The 17,309-nt window shown below is 40.9% G+C and overlaps 1 protein-coding gene across 2 annotated transcripts in view; it reads left to right on the top strand.

Moving 5' to 3' along the window:
* LOC110535292 (histone-lysine N-methyltransferase 2C) overlaps window positions 1-17,309 on the top strand; it is a 232,245-nt gene that overhangs the window by 95,200 nt on the left and 119,736 nt on the right. For both annotated transcript variants that reach the window (XM_036934913.2, XM_090189444.1), the window contains exons 7-8: window positions 9,245-9,407; window positions 13,447-13,618. In XM_036934913.2, coding sequence (XP_036790808.2) covers window positions 9,245-9,407; window positions 13,447-13,618 — 335 coding nt within the window. The remainder of the gene's footprint in view (window positions 1-9,244; window positions 9,408-13,446; window positions 13,619-17,309) is intronic.

The raw sequence follows: 17,309 nt of genomic DNA, 5'->3' as shown, positions 1-17,309 counted from the left end.
AAAGGCCGATCAGCAAGGAAGAAGCCACTGCTCCAAGACTGCCATAAGAAAGCCAGACTACAGTTTGGATCTGCATATAGGGACAAAGATTGTACTTTTTGGAGAAATGTCCTCTGGTCTGATGAAACAAAAATAGGAATATTTGGCCATAATGACCGTCGTGATGTTTGGAGGAAAAAGGGTGAGGCTTCAAGCCGAAGCACACCATCCCAACCGTGAAGCACGGGGGTGGCAGCATCATGTTGTGGGGGTGCTTTGCTGCAGGAGGGACTGGTGCACTTCACAAAATAGATGGCATCATGAAGGAGGAAAATTACGTGGATCTATTGAAGCAACATCACAAGATATCAGTCAGGAAGTTAAAGCTTGGTTGCAAATGGGTCTTCCTAATGGACAATGACCCCAGGCATACTTCCAAAGTTGTGGCAAAATGGCTTAATTAAGGATAACAAAGTCAAGGTATTGGAGTGGCCATTGCAAAAATATAGATATCGATAGATGTGACTGGTCATGCTTATCGGTCTATAGCAGGGGTCTCCAACAGGTTGATCGTGAGCTACCAGTAGCTTGCAGCCATCCTATGAGTAGCTTGCTAAACATTTCTAAAAGTACATGCAATGTTCACGTGTTCCACCGCAAACTGTCATAAACAAATCTCACAAGTATTAAACACTTCAAGCTCCCAACTATCTAATCAACGCAACATTATCCCACCCCTGGTTAGCCACTATTGGCTTTAAAAGCCAAATCTAACACAATATCTGCCAATTAACTTCCAGCAATATTGCCTCAGTCTGCCTGTGTGGTGCACACATTTGTCTATCACTCCAGTTGTTATGATTTAAAGTATTTTGGGTTGAAAGAGATACTATCCCCAAAACCTTCTCAATTCAATTTCAACTGTAAAGTAGTAAGTATATGAGTAATTACAGTATATAGTTTGTATCTATTATTTGTAAACTTGGCCAGGAAATGAGCTGCAGCAGTACAGAACCATCGCTAGGCCGGCATAGAGTAGGTCAACTTTTTTACTGTGGGGGATAGTAGATGAATTTACAGTAGTCTACTGATTTTTACTATGGGGGATAGTAGATGAATTTACAGTAGGCTACTAGGTTTTCTAACATCAGAATCTGTTAAGAATCACTGCACATCGTTGCATCCTCTCAACTTGTTCTGTCAAATATGAATTACTATAATTTAAATCTGTCATTCTGAGCACTAATCAGTTTATGCACCCAAATCATCATGTGGATCCGGTACATTTCTCAAATGTCTGGTAAATTTAAAATGCTGTCAGTCAAATGTCCAGCGCCATATTTTCCTAACGGAATCCCTTACACACACACACACACACACACACACACACACACACACACACACACACACACACACACACACACACACACACACACTGTAATGCACCTCACATAGATTTTTATTTGTACACATGTACACTCAGATGCTGCAGCCTGCTATACACTCACCCAGTTCTGAAATTCATACACTGCTGACGCACGCACTACCCACACACACATGCCATCCTCACCTCCATGTCATGTTCGCCTGATTGCATTTACACCCTAAATCAGCAACACTATCGGCAGATTGCTCCTTTAGCTGTCAGCTGAAATGTCAGGCTGGTGTGTGTGTGTGTGTGTGTGTGTGTGTGTGTGTGTGCGCGCACGTACACTTGAGTTTTTGTGTGAGTGTCTTATTGACAAGTATGTACAGTGCCTTCAGAAAATTTTCACACTTGACTTTTTCTACATTTTGTTGTTACCGCCTGAATTTGAAATTGATTAAATGTACTTTTTGTGTCACTGTTCTACACACAATATCAAAGTGGAATTTTGTTTGTCAAACATTCCAGAAATTAATAAGGAATGAAAGGTTCAAATCTCTTAAGGCAATAAGTATTCAACCCCTTTGTTATGGCAATCCTAAATGAGTTCAGGAGTAACAATGTGCTTAATATATCACTTAAGTTACATGGACTTGTGTTCAATGATAGTGGTTGACATGACTTTTGAATGACCACACACATACAATTATCTGTAAGATCCCTCAATCGAGTAGTGAATTACAAGCACAGATTCGACCACAAAGTCCAGGGAGGTATTTCAATGCCTCGCAGAGAGGGGCACAAATAGGTAAATATGTAAACATTAAAAAAAGCAGATGCTGTATATCCCTTTGAGCATGGTGAATCCAACACAATGCACCACTCAGTACCACATATTTTCAAGCTTGGTGGTGGCTGTATCATGTTATGGGTATGCTGGTCATCGGCAAACACTAGGGAGTTTTTTTTTTTGATAAAATAATCTAAGCTATAATTACAGGCAAAATCCTAGAGGAAAACCTTTTCAGTCTGCTTTCAACAGACACTGGGAGACAAAATCACCTTTCAAAACCACCATAGACTTAAACACAAGGTCAAATTGGTTGCTTACCAAGATGACGTTCAATGTTCCTGAGTGGCCAAGTTACAGTTTTGACTTAAATCGTCTTGAAAATCTATGCCAACCCTTGAAAATGGCTGTCTTGCAATGATCAACAATCAACTTGACAGAGCTTTTAGATTTTTTAAAAGAACAATGGGCAAATATTGTACAATCCAGATATGCATAACTCTTGGAGACTTACATAAAGACTCACAGCTGTAATCACTGCCAAGGGTGCTTTTACAAAGTATTGACTCAAGTGTGTGAATACTTATGTAAATAAAAAAAATAGCAAATATTTCAAAATATTGGTGTATTTTGTCATTATGGGGTATTGTGTGTAGATGGGTGAGAGAAAAACATCAAGGGGTATGAATACTTTCTAAAGGCACTATGTACCTTATGGATGAGTGTGTATCTAACTATACATTGTGTGTGTGTGTGTGAGCTTGTGCTAATAGCACTACAGAAACACCATTGTTTTTCGGCCGGCAGGCTGTGTGTTGGTTGCCCAGGCAGTTCCCTCCCTCCCTTTCCACCAGTGGTATTCTGCCCCTCCAGTGTGAGTTGACAGCGTTTGGCAGTGAGCCATGAAGAAACCCTGGCATTAGGACATCAGGATAATCTTTCAGACCCTTACAATGTAGCCCAATGTAGCCCTGATTTTTAAGATGCCATCGCCTTATCTCCTGTTGAAGTGGCAGCTTTCGAGAGGAAGGATTACTGTATGCCCGACTGACTCATTGATATGTCTGCCGACAGGTCCAACACGACTACGGCCAGGTTTTTGTGAACTCACTATAGCAGCGTGTTAGGTTATACTATTAGGTAGTTGGATATGTTGTCATTTTGCTAGATATTTAAAATGTTAAATCAACAGGTTTCTAAGTTGTACTTGAGTATGGTGTTGTGTCACTAGTATTTATTAAGGATCCCCATTAGCTGCTCTTCCTGTGGTCCAAACAGGAATAAAACAATACCTTGTCGTAAATCAAAGGCCTACATGAATAAAACGGTACATCAAACTAGACATTGTGCATTATACATATGTACATTGCTCTATTACTACACATTTTCACTATAAAATATCTTACAATATTATTACAGTTTGTGTGTGAAGTGCTTGTGTTAGTGTGTGTGTGTGTGTGCGTATGCGTGCCTCTTCACAGTCCGTGTTGTGCCGTGCTCATTTTAGTTACTTGATGTGAAAGAGTTCCATGTAGTCATGGCTCTATGTAGTACTGTGTTTTTCCCAGAGTCTGTTCTGGACTGTGAAGAGACCCCTGGTGGCATGTCTTATAGAGTATGAGTTTCTGAGCTGTGTGTTCGCTGTTTGAACAGACAATTCAGTGCTGTAAACATGTCAATGCCTCTCACAAAGAAGAGTAGTGATGCAGGAAGAGTAGTGATGACTTTGAGTCAGGAGAGATTGATATTAGCCTTCCATGTACATTTGAGTTCTGGTTGAACTGTAATTTGCCTGTGTCCTTGGTGGCACAACTGAGCAGTAGTCCAGGTGTGATAAACTAGGGCCTGTTGGACTTGTTTGGTTGTTTGTGATGGCTCCATCTTAGCTACTGTTGAATTTTGTATTTTTATTTAACCTTTATTTAACTTGGCAAGTCAGTTAAGAACAAATTCTTATTTACAATGACGGCCTACCAAAAGGCAAAAGGCCTCCTGCTGGGACAGAGGCTGGGATAAAAAATAAATCAAATATAAATATAGGACAAAACACACGTCATGACAAGAGAGACAACACTACATAAAGAGAGACCTGAGACGACAACATAGCATGGTAGCAACATAACAACAACATGATAGTAACACAACGTGGTGGCTGCACAAAACATGGTACAAACATTATTGGGCACAGACAACAGCACAAAGGGCAAGACGGTGGAGACAACAATATATCACACAAAGCAACCACAACTGTCAGTAAGAGTGTCCATGATTGAGTCTTTGAATGAAGAGATTGAGATAAAACTGTCCAGTTTGAGTGTTTGTTGCAGCTCGTTCCAGTCGCTAGCTGAAACGTCAGTTTACAATCTAGGGTTAAACAAGCAGTGTAGTCTCCTCCAATTGTTAAATTGCCACATTATTCATTTCAAGATTTAGATGATGTTTAGGGTTAGCAAATGATTTGTCCCAAATACAATGGTTTATGTTTTTTGATATATTTAAGATGAGCTTATTACCATCCACCCATTCTAAAACTGACTGCAGCTCTTTAAGTGTTGCAGTAATTTCACTGGCTGTGGTATCTAATGTTATCAGCGTACATAGACACATGCTTTACTCAAGGTTAGTGGTAGGTAGGTCATTAGTAAAAAATAAGAGAACGTAAGAGGCCAAGACAGCTACCTTGAGGTTTACTTTGTGTTAGAGAGGCTTACATTAATAAAGAATACCCTCTTTTTTATGATAGGTGGGTAACTATTGACCAACAATATGACAAAGGATGTAAAGCCATAAAACACGTTTTTTCAACAGCAGACTATGATCGATAATGTCAAAACCTTGCACTGAAGTCTAACAGAACAGCTCCCAGTACCTCTTTATTATCAATTTCTTTCAGCGCCAAGTCTAGGACCAAAAGGCTTCTCAACAGCTTTTACCCCAAGCCGTAAGACTGCTGAACAATTAATACATTTGCCACCGGACTATTTACATTGACCCTCCCCCCCTTCCTTTTGTACACTGTTGCTACTCGTTGTTTATTGTCTATGCATAATTACTTCACCCCTACCTACTTGTACAAATTACCTCAGCTAAGTTGTACCCTGCACACCGACTCTGTACCGGTACCCCCTGTATATAGCCTCGTTATTCTTATTGTGTTACTTTTTATTATTTTTTACTTTAGTCTATTTGGTCAATCTTTTAACTCTTCTTGAACTGCACTGTTGGTTAAGAGCTTGTAAGTAAGCATTTCACGGTAAGGTCTACACTATTTGTTTTTGGCGCATGTGACAAAGTTTGATTTGATTCCGTGAAGCGAGCTTAGTCACTTGTTAAATTCAATCAGTGTCAATGAAGGGGAGGAGACAGGCTAACCCTCCTCCTACAATTTCCGTGGCCCCGCGGAAATATAATTATCATGAAGAAATCCCCATCAAAATCCATCTGTTTAAGCTAGAGGTATCTGCAGTGTTCGTCAGACCATGAGGCATCCTGAAAATCAGTCTTCTCACCAAAGCGTCTGTACCGTCCGAATGCTTTGGTCTACAAACGACTATGACCCCTCTGTAGAAAGAACAGCATCACAGAAATCATCTGATCTCATAGCAGCCTGTTCTGCCAACTTCTGTCTGTATCATCCGAACAGTTTGGGCTACACATCTCTGTGGAAAGGTGATTTTCTCACGTACATGTCGGTTGTTTTCCTCTAGGATGCCCACAAGATTCAAATCAATTTTATTGGTCACATACACGTGATTAGCAGATGTTATTGCGGGTGTAGTGAAATGCTTGTGCTTCTAGCTCCGACAGTGCAGTAATATTTAACAAATTACACAACATAAACCCAATACACACAAATCTAAGTAGGAATGAATAAAGAATATATACATATATGGACGAGCGATGTCAGAGCGGAACAGACTAAGATACCGTAGAATAGTATAGAATACAGTATATACATATGAGATACCCTAGAATTGTATATAATATATTATATACATATGAGATGAATAATGCCAAATATGTAAATATTAAGTGACTAAGATACCCTAGAATAGTATAGAATACAGTATATACAAATGAGATGAGTAATGCCAAATATGTAAATATTAAGTGACTAAGATACCCTAGAATAGTATAGAATACAGTATATACAAATGAGATGAGTAATGCCAAATATGTAAATATTAAGTGACTAAGATACCCTAGAATAGTATATAATACATTATATACAAATGAGATGAGTAATGCCAGATATGTAAATATTAAGTGACTAAGATACCCTAGAATAGTATAGAATACAGTATATACAAATGAGATGAGTAATGCCAAATATGTAAATATTAAGTGACTAAGATACAGTAGAATAGTATAGAAAACAGTATGTGCATATGAGATGAGTAATGCCAGATATGTAAACATTATTAAAGTGACGAGTGTTCCATTCCTTAAAGTGGCCAGTGATTTCTAGTCTATGCCTCTAGGCAGCAGCCTCTTATGAGCTAGTGGTTGTTGTTTAACAGTCTAATGGCCTTGAGATAGAAGCTGAAAAGAGACTCGTCTGAAAGACCCCAGTACCAGTTTAAAAAATGAATGGAAGTATATATGGAGATTGCTAAAATAAGGGGTTCAATACCTGTAAAACTAAAATAATACAGTATATAAATAGTTTCCTGGTCTTTCTTATATCTCTCAGATATAGGACGGACACATCGGAACGAACTTCCTTTGAATTTTTGTGCAGGTAACATCTGTACCATGTCAGGAATCTGTTATTCAATGTGTTTCTATGTGTTTCTATGGGCTAATAGCATTAATGACATATTCAATGGTCATCAAATATTTGTAATTTTTTTTTTTGATACCATAAGTGATCTTAAAATTCTAAATCAAATGGCTGAATGATCCTTGGTTTGACTATCTTTAAACAATTCCATATGTTCGCTTAGTGGAACGAAGGCTGAGGCTGTTCTGAAGTCAATATTATAAAGGTGTTTCTCAGTGTAGATCACTACCATCTTCAGTCATTTTGCATCCAAGTTGTCAGTACCAGGTGTTGTCATTATTGATAGACAACAATCATTTTTTACACCCCTTCCACACTAGAAATGACAATGCGTGTCTTTCATAATTTTTCATTAATGCATGGATTGGAAGGTTCAGAGTTTGTTGGCATGTCATGCCTAAGTTTGCTAATCTTGCCAATGAAAAAGTCATTGTCAATTACAGTATGTTTGCCAATCATCTGTACAGCCAGACTTATTTGCCATTCCCTTTGTGCAGTTTTTGAATTCCTCATCAATCACTTAGATTTAGATGTTTTTTATGGTCAGTTTCTTAATGGATGCGTGCTTATCATTAACTGGAAGAAGCTATTTTATAATTACCCTCTTGATACTACTGAGCCAAGCTGTACTGTGCTTCCCTGGTTACGCTTCCACCAATGTGGCTGGAACCGTCCTGAAAAGAACATTTCCAAGCCAGCACAGTACGGTTTGGGTTAGCACAATGGTGGAACAACAGTTATGTGATACCAGGCCGGTCCAACTTGTTGTTCTATTCTAAGTAGCACAGGACCAGATATCCATCCATTGCATTTCTCCTCTCTGGTTTGGTCCATTTGGACGGTAGCCATTTTGGCTATTTGTAGAGGGAGGGATGGTTTGTAGGGGTGGGCCACTATCATTTTGCCTCAACTATTACTCTTTGGGGCGTTGTGGGAGAAGTGGGCTCAAGCCAGTATGGCGAGATGGAAACATTCCAGTTACACATTTTTTTATATTTCTGCTTTAGCGTAGATTATGAAAGAGAACCATGTACCACACTGTGATGCGATTACAGCAGTCTTGCTTGATTATTATTTTCAACAAAACAACGGAGGATTAAGGTTTGAAGAGAGGGTGGTGTCATTTTGAAGGGGATACATTTTTCCTTCATTACTCCCTATGCCATCTCAAGGGACTTGATGGGTATAGTAAGCATATCAATAGAATTACAGAACATTGACTTGAATAATAAGACTAAAAGTTATATTTCTTTGGTAATAAGTTATTGTCTGTGTTGTCCCGAGCCGGGCATGGTCCCGCATACGACAACATGCCACAGGATGTCCTTCCCATGATGCCCCCAGGAAGCCACTGGCGCATGGGCGATAATTGTCTAACACTTGGTGTTAAAAGGTATTTGCAGGTTTTTGTATTTGACCCCCCCCCCCCCCCCCCTGACAAGGGTTTGCTAGAACTAAGGAGAGGCAGAGAAAGTTAAAGAAGAGTAGGAGAAAGTGAGCAACAGAAGTGCTGACTTGAACCATTTTATCTTGAAGGCCCCATTCTTTCTCAACTCTTGACAGTTTTCATTATTCAAAGGAGAACTCGCATTCTCTGGCCACGGAAATGTCAATGTATATTCAGGTGCTAGAGCCAGGTTCGCTCGCCTTGACCAGAGCACCTCATTTAGGCAGTCTATTTTTTTAATTTATTTTTTACTATAATCACAATTCTCTACTGTTAAAGAGGTTGGCTTCAATTTGAACCTGGGTTTTGAATCCAATATGCTTTTATTTTCTTCATTTCACTGGTGAGGCCTGACAATAAATAATGAGATTTTGTGTGTAAAAGCACCAATGCTTTTTAGGCTGGGGGGTTAGAGCTGAAATGTGTCAATACCTAGCGATTGTGGTCAACGTGTGAATTAGTATGACATTTTTGTAAAGCTTGTAGTAAGTGCTGAAACTTAAATATAGAGCCAGTGGTTAATTGGCCGTAAAGATGAAGCATATGGTTCCAGCCACCAATCACGATGCCTGAAAACCTGATCAGCTCAACCAGGGGTCTGTTCAGAACGTTCCGATTTGAAATGTATTGTATAGAAATGATATGATTGCCTGTCACCTTGAAAGGCAATTGTCAGGCTCGACTTGTTCCATTTCGATCTGTAACTTTTCAAAAGGTTTCAAATCACTGAATACCCCTGGTTTCTTCTCGAAAATGACCAGGTTGTTTTCTTATAGGCGTTATTGAGTGAATCAGGAAAAACTAAGTATTCGAACTAGCTTTCTTAATCATTGTCTTTCTCTCTTTCGCTGTCTCATGCTCTCTCTCTCTGTTTTGCAGTGCTGTGCATACTGTAAGCGCCTTGGGGCATCCATCAAGTGCTGTGAGGAGGGCTGCTGCCGCTCGTACCATTTCCCCTGCGCTGCCGCCGCCGGAACATTCCAGGACCTGCGCCGACACACCCTCCTCTGCCCTGACCACCTCCAGCTGGCCTCACAAACATGTGAGTATAGATCCTGTGTTCCACTGGGAGAATGAGGACAACTGGATTACACTATAGATGTGAAACAAACAGCCTTGACTTGGTATAGGCTATATTGTCAGTGAGTGTCACGTAGGTACACTATATATACAAAAGTATGTGGACAACCCTTCAAATTAGTAGATTTGGCTATTTCAGCCAATTCATTGCTGACAGTTGCATTAATAATACAAAATTCTGCCCTGCAATATTTGCACTGGTCAGCTAAGTGATGTTATTGAAGTGGAAACGTCTAGAAGCAACAACGGCTCAGCTGCGAAGTGGTAGGTCACACAAGCCCACAGAACGGGACCGCCGAGTGCTGAAGTGCGTAACGCATTAAAATCCGCTACCCGGTTGCAACACTCACTACCGAGTTCCAAGCTGCCTCTGGAAGCAACGTCAGCACAATAACTGTTCGTCGAGAGCTTCATGAAATGGGTTTCCATGGCCGAGCAGCCGCACACAAGCCTAAGATCACCAGGCGCAATGCCAACTGTCGGCTGGAGTGATTTAAAGCTCACCGCAATTGGACACTGAAGCAGTGGAAACGCGTTCTGGCAGTCCGACGGATGAATCTGGGTTTGGCGGATGCCAGGAGAACGCTACCTGCTCCAATGCATAGTGCCAACTGTACAGTTTGGTGGAGGAGGAATAATGGTCTGGGGCTGTTTTTCATGGTTCGGCCAAGGCCCCTTAGTTCCAGTGAAGGGAAATATTAACGCTAGAGCATACAATGACATTCTAGACAATTCAGTGCTTCCAACTTTGTGGCAACAGTTTGGGGGAGGTCCTTTCCTGTTTCATCATGGCAATGTCCCCATACAGAAATGGTTTGTCAAGATCGGTGTGGAAGAAGTTGACTGGCCTGCACAGAGAACTGACCTCAACCTCATCGAAGACCTTTCGTATGAATTGGAACGCCGACTGCGAGCCAGGCCTAGTCGCCAAACATCAGTACCCGACCTCACTAATGCTCTTATTGCTGAATGAAAGCAAGTCCCAGCAGCAATGTTCTAACATCTTGTGGAAAGCCTTCCCAGAAGAGTGGATGATGTCACAGCAGCAAAGGGGGGACCAACTCCATATTAATGCCCATGATTTTGGAATGAGATGTTCGACGAGCTGGTGTCCACATCCTTTTGGTCATGTCTATTATGAAATTCACTCAAATCACCCTTTGTATGTTTTTGCAGTGTGTTAAATTCAAAGTGATGTTACTTTCTCATTGGATGAAATGTATGTAAACATTTTTGCACCCTTTAGCCTAATGTTAACCTAATGGTCCATGGCAGGTCACTCCAAAATACATTTTTGTCAGAGGCTTTGAACCCTCACGTGGTCCCATGTTGAAACAAGTCCACATCCCAGGCCATCTGTTGTGTGAAATGTTCCTTTCCCTTTTTTCAACTTCATATCTCCAATATCATCGTATACAGGTTTCTATGTTTTGTGTCAAAACCGAATATTTTTTCCCCCAATGGCATAATCTGATGTGTGTCATGATTTCAACCAATTATGAATAGTCATTGTCTACTCATTGGTTAAGATCACATTATGCACACCAGATGATGCCATTGGAACAACGTAACTTCCTTTTTGACTACAAAACATAAACGCAGCATTTTCACATACTGTACGTTGAAGTTCGGGCTTGGCGATATGGCCTAAAAATATATATTTTTTTCAACCTTACGGGCGATTTACGATATCTCTATTTAAAATAAATAAATAATGTTTTATCTAAATAAGCTTTGTACAATTTAAAGATCATATACACTGCATTTCAAACAGTCAGCAATAATCTAATGAATTCAGGGCTTTTGGCATTATACCTAGGCGAATAAAATAATCACTGATCTGGCTTTCAAGTCTGTCTATGAAAATCCCCTTTTTGTTACAAATTTACCCAGAACCATGCATAATGCACATGAACTAATACTGACTAACTTCTTGTAGCAGACATTATAGAACAAGGACACAGGCCTCATCGGCAATCTCTCAAGCACAAGGCCACATGCTACTGAGTAGCCAGCTAATCTTTAAATTTCAAGTTTAGCCAACTTGGATTTGTTTGCTAGACCAGTTGAATGGTTTTAAACACACCCTTCTGTCCGTCTCCAACGGTTTGAACAGCATGCTAGCCTGTCCACTTTGTTGAATGTTGAAATCAAGTGGCCTACCTTATTTCTCAGAATGAGAACAAGTTGCCGATTCCTTATATAATTGTGTTTTATGCTTATAGCACGTTTATTAAACATAGACTAGACCGCTAGTATAGCAGTCTTTGGCTAACATGCTACTAGCAGTACGTGGTCTAACTGTTTCAGTGTCTGTTCTGGGAGCATTTTGAGGAGTGGAGACATAGGTATTGTTAGAAAGTTTAACTTTACAGTAAAATAAATTCTCAATGTCTTTCAGTGTCCATATGACCGATTCTGCAAATAGTGAGTTGAAACCGCTTGTCAGAGAGGAAAACGTGATCTCTCGTCTTTGTTGTTGTGGCAGGGGGAGGAGCTTGGTGTGTGTAAATGGGAAGGTGCACAGTTACAGCAAAAGGAGCAGACGAGACCAAAAAGAAAACATGAAACAAACGCTCATAAAAAAATAACCACACCTCACCCTTTTGATTCTTGCAATACATTCCTTTGGAATATTGCGCTAAAAAATAAATTCTAATTAATTTGATATATCGCCCAGTCCCAGTTGGGATAGTGCTGGAGGTTATTAATATTATGTTGAACGATTTAGAAATTTCCCTTTTTAATATAGTGCCTCCCTGAACTGTCGTTCAATATAGTGCCTCCCTGAACTGTCTTTTTTAATATAGTGCCTCCCTGAACTGTCTTTTTTAATATAGTGCCTCCCTGAACTGTCGTTCAATATAGTGCCTCCCTGAACTGTCTTTTTTAATATAGTGCCTCCCTGAACTCTCTTTTTTAATATAGTGCCTCCCTGAACTGTCTTTTAATATAGTGCCTCCCTGAACTGTCTTTTTTAATATAGTGCCTCCCTGAACTGTCTTTTAATATAGTGCCTCCCTGAACTGTCTTTTAATATAGTGCCTCCCTGAACTGTCTTTTAATATAGTGCCTCCCTGAACTGTCTTTTAATATAGTGCCTCCCTGAACTGTCTTTTAATATAGTGCCTCCCTGAACTGTCTTTTTTAATATAGTGCCTCCCTGAACTGTCTTTTAATATAGTGCCTCCCTGAACTGTCTTTTTTAATATAGTGCCTCCCTGAACTGTCTTTTTTAATATAGTGCCTCCCTGAACTGTCTTTTTTAATATAGTGCCTCCCTGAACTCTCTTTTTTAATATAGTGCCTCCCTGAACTGTCTTTTAATATAGTGCCTCCCTGAACTGTCTTTTTTAATATAGTGCCTCCCTGAACTGTCTTTTAATATAGTGCCTCCCTGAACTGTCTTTTAATATAGTGCCTCCCTGAACTGTCTTTTAATATAGTGCCTCCCTGAACTGTCTTTTAATATAGTGCCTCCCTGAACTGTCTTTTAATATAGTGCCTCCCTGAACTGTCTTTTAATATAGTGCCTCCCTGAACTGTCTTTTAATATAGTGCCTCCCTGAACTGTCTTTTTTAATATAGTGCCTCCCTGAACTGTCTTTTTTAATATAGTGCCTCCCTGAACTGTCTTTTTTAATATAGTGCCTCCCTGAACTGTCTTTTTTAATATAGTGCCTCCCTGAACTGTCTTTTTTAATATAGTGCCTCCCTGAACTGTCTTTTTTAATATAGTGCCTCCCTGAACTGTCTTTTTTAATATAGTGCCTCCCTGAACTGTCTTTTTCAATGTAGTGCCTCCCTGAACTGTCTTTTTTAATATAGTGCCTCCCTGAACTGTCTTTTTTAATATAGTGCCTCCCTCAACTGTCTTTTTTAATATAGTGCCTCCCTGAACTGTCTTTTTTAATATAGTGCCTCCCTGAACTGTCTTTTTTAATATTATGTCCCTTTCCTAAACTGTCCCTTTTTACTATTTTTTTTCTCCTCACCCACAGCTAAAGAGGAGGTGAAGTGCTTGTTGTGTGACAGTGCTGGGGACCTGCAGGACCAGCTCTTCTGTACCGCGTGTGGGCAGCACTACCACGGGGCTTGTTTGGACGTGGGTGTTACCCCCCTGAAGAGGGCCGGCTGGCAGTGCCCCGAGTGCAAAGTCTGTTTGACCTGCAGGTAAGGGTCGACTCTGTAGCATAACTTACCAGATGTGAGCTTGTTAATTAACTGTATGCACTAGTAGCCACTGTGCTAGTTAGCTGTATGCATTAGTAGCCGTTTTACGAGTTGGCTGTGTGCGCTAGTTGGCTGTGTGCGCTAGTTGGCTGTGTGCGCTAGTTGGCTGTGTGCGCTAGTTGGCTGTGTGCGCTAGTTGGCTGTGTGCGCTAGTTGGCTGTGTGCGCTAGCTAGTTGGCTGTGTGCGCTAGCTAGTTGGCTGTGTGCGCTAGCTAGTTGGCTGTGTGCGCTAGTTGGCTGTGTGCGCTAGTTGGCTGTGTGCGCTAGTTGGCTGTGTGCGCTAGTTGGCGGTGTGCGCTAGTTGGCTGTGTGCTCTAGTTGGCTGTGTGCGCTAGTTGGCTGTGTGCGCTAGTTGGCTGTGTGCGCTAGTTGGCTGTGTGCGCTAGTTGGCTGTGTGCGCTAGTTGGCTGTGTGCGCTAGTTGGCTGTGTGCGCTAGTTGGCTGTGTGCGCTAGTTGGCTGTGTGCGCTAGTTGGAGGTGTGCGCTAGTTGGAGGTGTGCGCTAGTTGGCGGTGTGCGCTAGTTGGCGGTGTGCGCTAGTTGGCGGTGTGCGCTAGTTGGCGGTGTTTGATAGTAGCCATCGTGTGGTGTGGTCACCCACCCCGAGACCTTAACTTCTCTAGGGTAGGGGGCAGCATTCTGAATTTTGGATGAAAAGCATGCCCAAATTAAACGGCCTGCTACTCGGGCCCAGAATATATGATATTCATATAACTGGTAGATTTGGATAGACAACCCTCTAAAGTTTCCAAAACTGTTAAAATAGTGTCTGTGAGTATAACAGAACTGATTTAACAGGTGAAAACCTGAGACAAAATCCAATCAGGAAGTAGTTTTATTTTGGTTTTGTAGTTTTCTATTCAATGCCATTACAGTATCTATTGACTTAGGACTCCATTTGCAGTTCCTATGCCTTCCACTAGATGTCAACAGTCTTTAGAAATCGTTTCTTATAAATGAGGAAGTAAGGCCAGTCTGAACGAGTGGAGCCTACCGTGTCGCAGAGCTTTTTCATGCATTTTTCCAGTGCTCGTAAAAATGTGCTTTTCTTAAAAAAAAAAAGGAAATTTCTAAGTGACCCCAAACTTTTGAACGGTAGTGTGTGTATTTAAAAAAACATGTTTATGTAACCTTTTATTTAACTAGGCATTGCTGTAGCGTTAAGATTTCCCCGTTAAGATTTCCTGGGTCTAAGGGGCCTAGCCCGAACCATGAAAAACAGCCCCAGACCATTATTCTTCCTCCACCAAACTTTACAGTTGCCACTATGTATTGGGGCAGGTAGTGTTCTCCTGGCATCCGCCAAACCAAGATTAATCCGTCGGACTACCAGATGGTGAAGCGTGATTCATCACTCCAGAGAACCCGTTTCCACTGCTCATGTGTCCAATTGCGGCGAGCTTTACACCACTCCAGCCAACGTTTGGCATTGCGCATTGTCATTACTCGCTATGATAAATCTGGCTCAGGACAATGACCCAAAACACCCCTCCAGGCTGTGTAAGGGCTGTTTGACCAAGGAAAGTGATGGAGTGCTACATCAGATGTCCTGGCCTCCACAATCACCTGACCTGACCTCAACCCAATTGAGATGGTTTGGGATAAGTTAGACCACAGCGTAAAGGAAAAGCATTCCTCACGAAGCTGGTTGAGAGAATGCCAAGCGTGTGTATAGTTGTCATCCAGGCAAATTGTGGCTACTTTGAGTAATCTGAAATGTAAAATATATTTTGATGTTTTACACTTTTTTGGGTACTACATGATTCCATTTGTTATTTCATAGTTTTGATGTCTTCGCTATTATTCTACAACATCAATTCACCTCCCAAGTTTAGATAAGAAGAACCTCATACAATGCAATGAAATTATATTCACCTGAAGTGCTGGTACTGCTTGAACTGTGGCAGCAGTCTGAAGTATGGAGTCAGGTGTTGTTGCCAGCCGTAGCTTTCCACCAGCACCGTACCATCCTCCAGTCCAAACAGCTGTGGGATGTTGACCCCTGTCACAGTGCTGTCCTTCACAACACCAGCAATCTCAGACAAAGTGTTCACTCTGTTCACTCTGTTCTTTCTGAAGCGCTGCTTGTTGATGCCCACACATCAGTCAGGGGCAAACTTTGTGTGGCCTGTGATCAGGAAGTGAAGGTCAAAACTGTGGTGGAGCTTGTGCATGGTCCGCCAGGCACAGTACCAGAGCACAAACTTGTTCTTGTTTTGGGCACTGCAGTTGCGAGGAGATAGAAAGTAGATGGGACCTGGCTGCATAGGGTCAGAAGGATAGTGCACCTGCCAACAACAAAAGAACAATAAGATAAGTTAATGAAAAGAAAATGCAATGTTAAACATAATATAATTTTTTAATGCATCATTGTCAGGTAAGTTTCACTTACCTACAAATGTTCAGAGCAGCAGCACTGCATACAGAAACATAATCTTGGAAACTGGAAGTTAAAATGACACACAGCTTGACTAAACAAAATACATGAAACAATGTGTGGTCGATAAAAGTAGTGCCAGTCATGTTGGGAGCTCAATTAAATAATCCAAGCGGTTTTTTTTGCTTTACATACCGTGTTGTCATGGAATCCTTGCAGAGACGCCACACTGTTGTTTTTGTCACGTGGGATGGCAGCAGTTTCCACCAGTGTTGTCCTGGTAATACTATTGCATTATCCTCTGAGTAGTTGTTGAAGTTCAGCACTCACTGCAAGTCCTCATGCTTCAGGTGTAACCTGAGGCATTAGACCATTTTCCTTGTATGACTGGTGGAGGAGAGTCAGGCGTGTCCTACTGATAACTGAAAGACAAATTCCAGGTACAAATAATTTAACATTTATTTGAATTATTTCAACTTTAGCCCCCACCCAATCTCTGACCATTTTACTCGCCCTAGCAGAGCTGGATAAACTGTTTTCATGCTATCCAGAGCGTTGGTGACTGTAACTGCTCCTGGAAACAATTTAATTAAGCTTGTTTGTCAATGTTTAATGACACCGACCATATTCAATCGGTGTTCAGCGTTCGTAAATTCATCAGTTATTCTGCACTCTGGTACACTTAGACCAGAGTGCTCTGAAACAGTTGTTGCAGTGACGTCTTTTGTTAAGTTTTAATATGCAAAACTTTAAAAATAAAGCCGCGTTAGGCGGGATTACCCGACACATTCTGACCAGCTCAAATAGACAGAAGTGTGCTATATGGCAGACCAATCCAAACTCATCTCTCGGCATGTCCAGCTCACTCATTATCTCAGCCAATCATTGCTAGAAGAGGTTTCTGTCTTTTTCTGTATCTTAACCAACTTGGCTTGTAATTTAACAATTTCATTGGTATTTACAGATGGCACACAAGTTTCTTATTAAGGCACATGGAAGTTCAGATGTTCGAGAAGGCATTTCTGCCCAAAAAACAATTTTGATTAAAAAAAACAAGTACTTTCAAATGGCTCTCCTGTGAACTAGTGACCCATGACATAAGCCTAGTTTCCTGAAACGGGGCACGTATACAGTTGAAGTCGGAAGTTTACATACACCTTAGCCAAATGCATTAAACTCAGTTATATCAGAATAATAGTAGAGAATAATTATGTCTTTCAGCTTTTATTTCTTTCATCACATTCCCAGTAGGTCA

This window comes from Oncorhynchus mykiss, chromosome 11 (genome assembly GCF_057628025.1).
Source record: "Oncorhynchus mykiss isolate SJ-2025 chromosome 11, ASM5762802v1, whole genome shotgun sequence".
Taxonomy (NCBI): Eukaryota; Metazoa; Chordata; class Actinopteri; order Salmoniformes; family Salmonidae; genus Oncorhynchus; species Oncorhynchus mykiss.
Note: the sequence above shows the minus strand (reverse complement) of the source record. Positions and strands in the feature narration are given on the sequence as shown.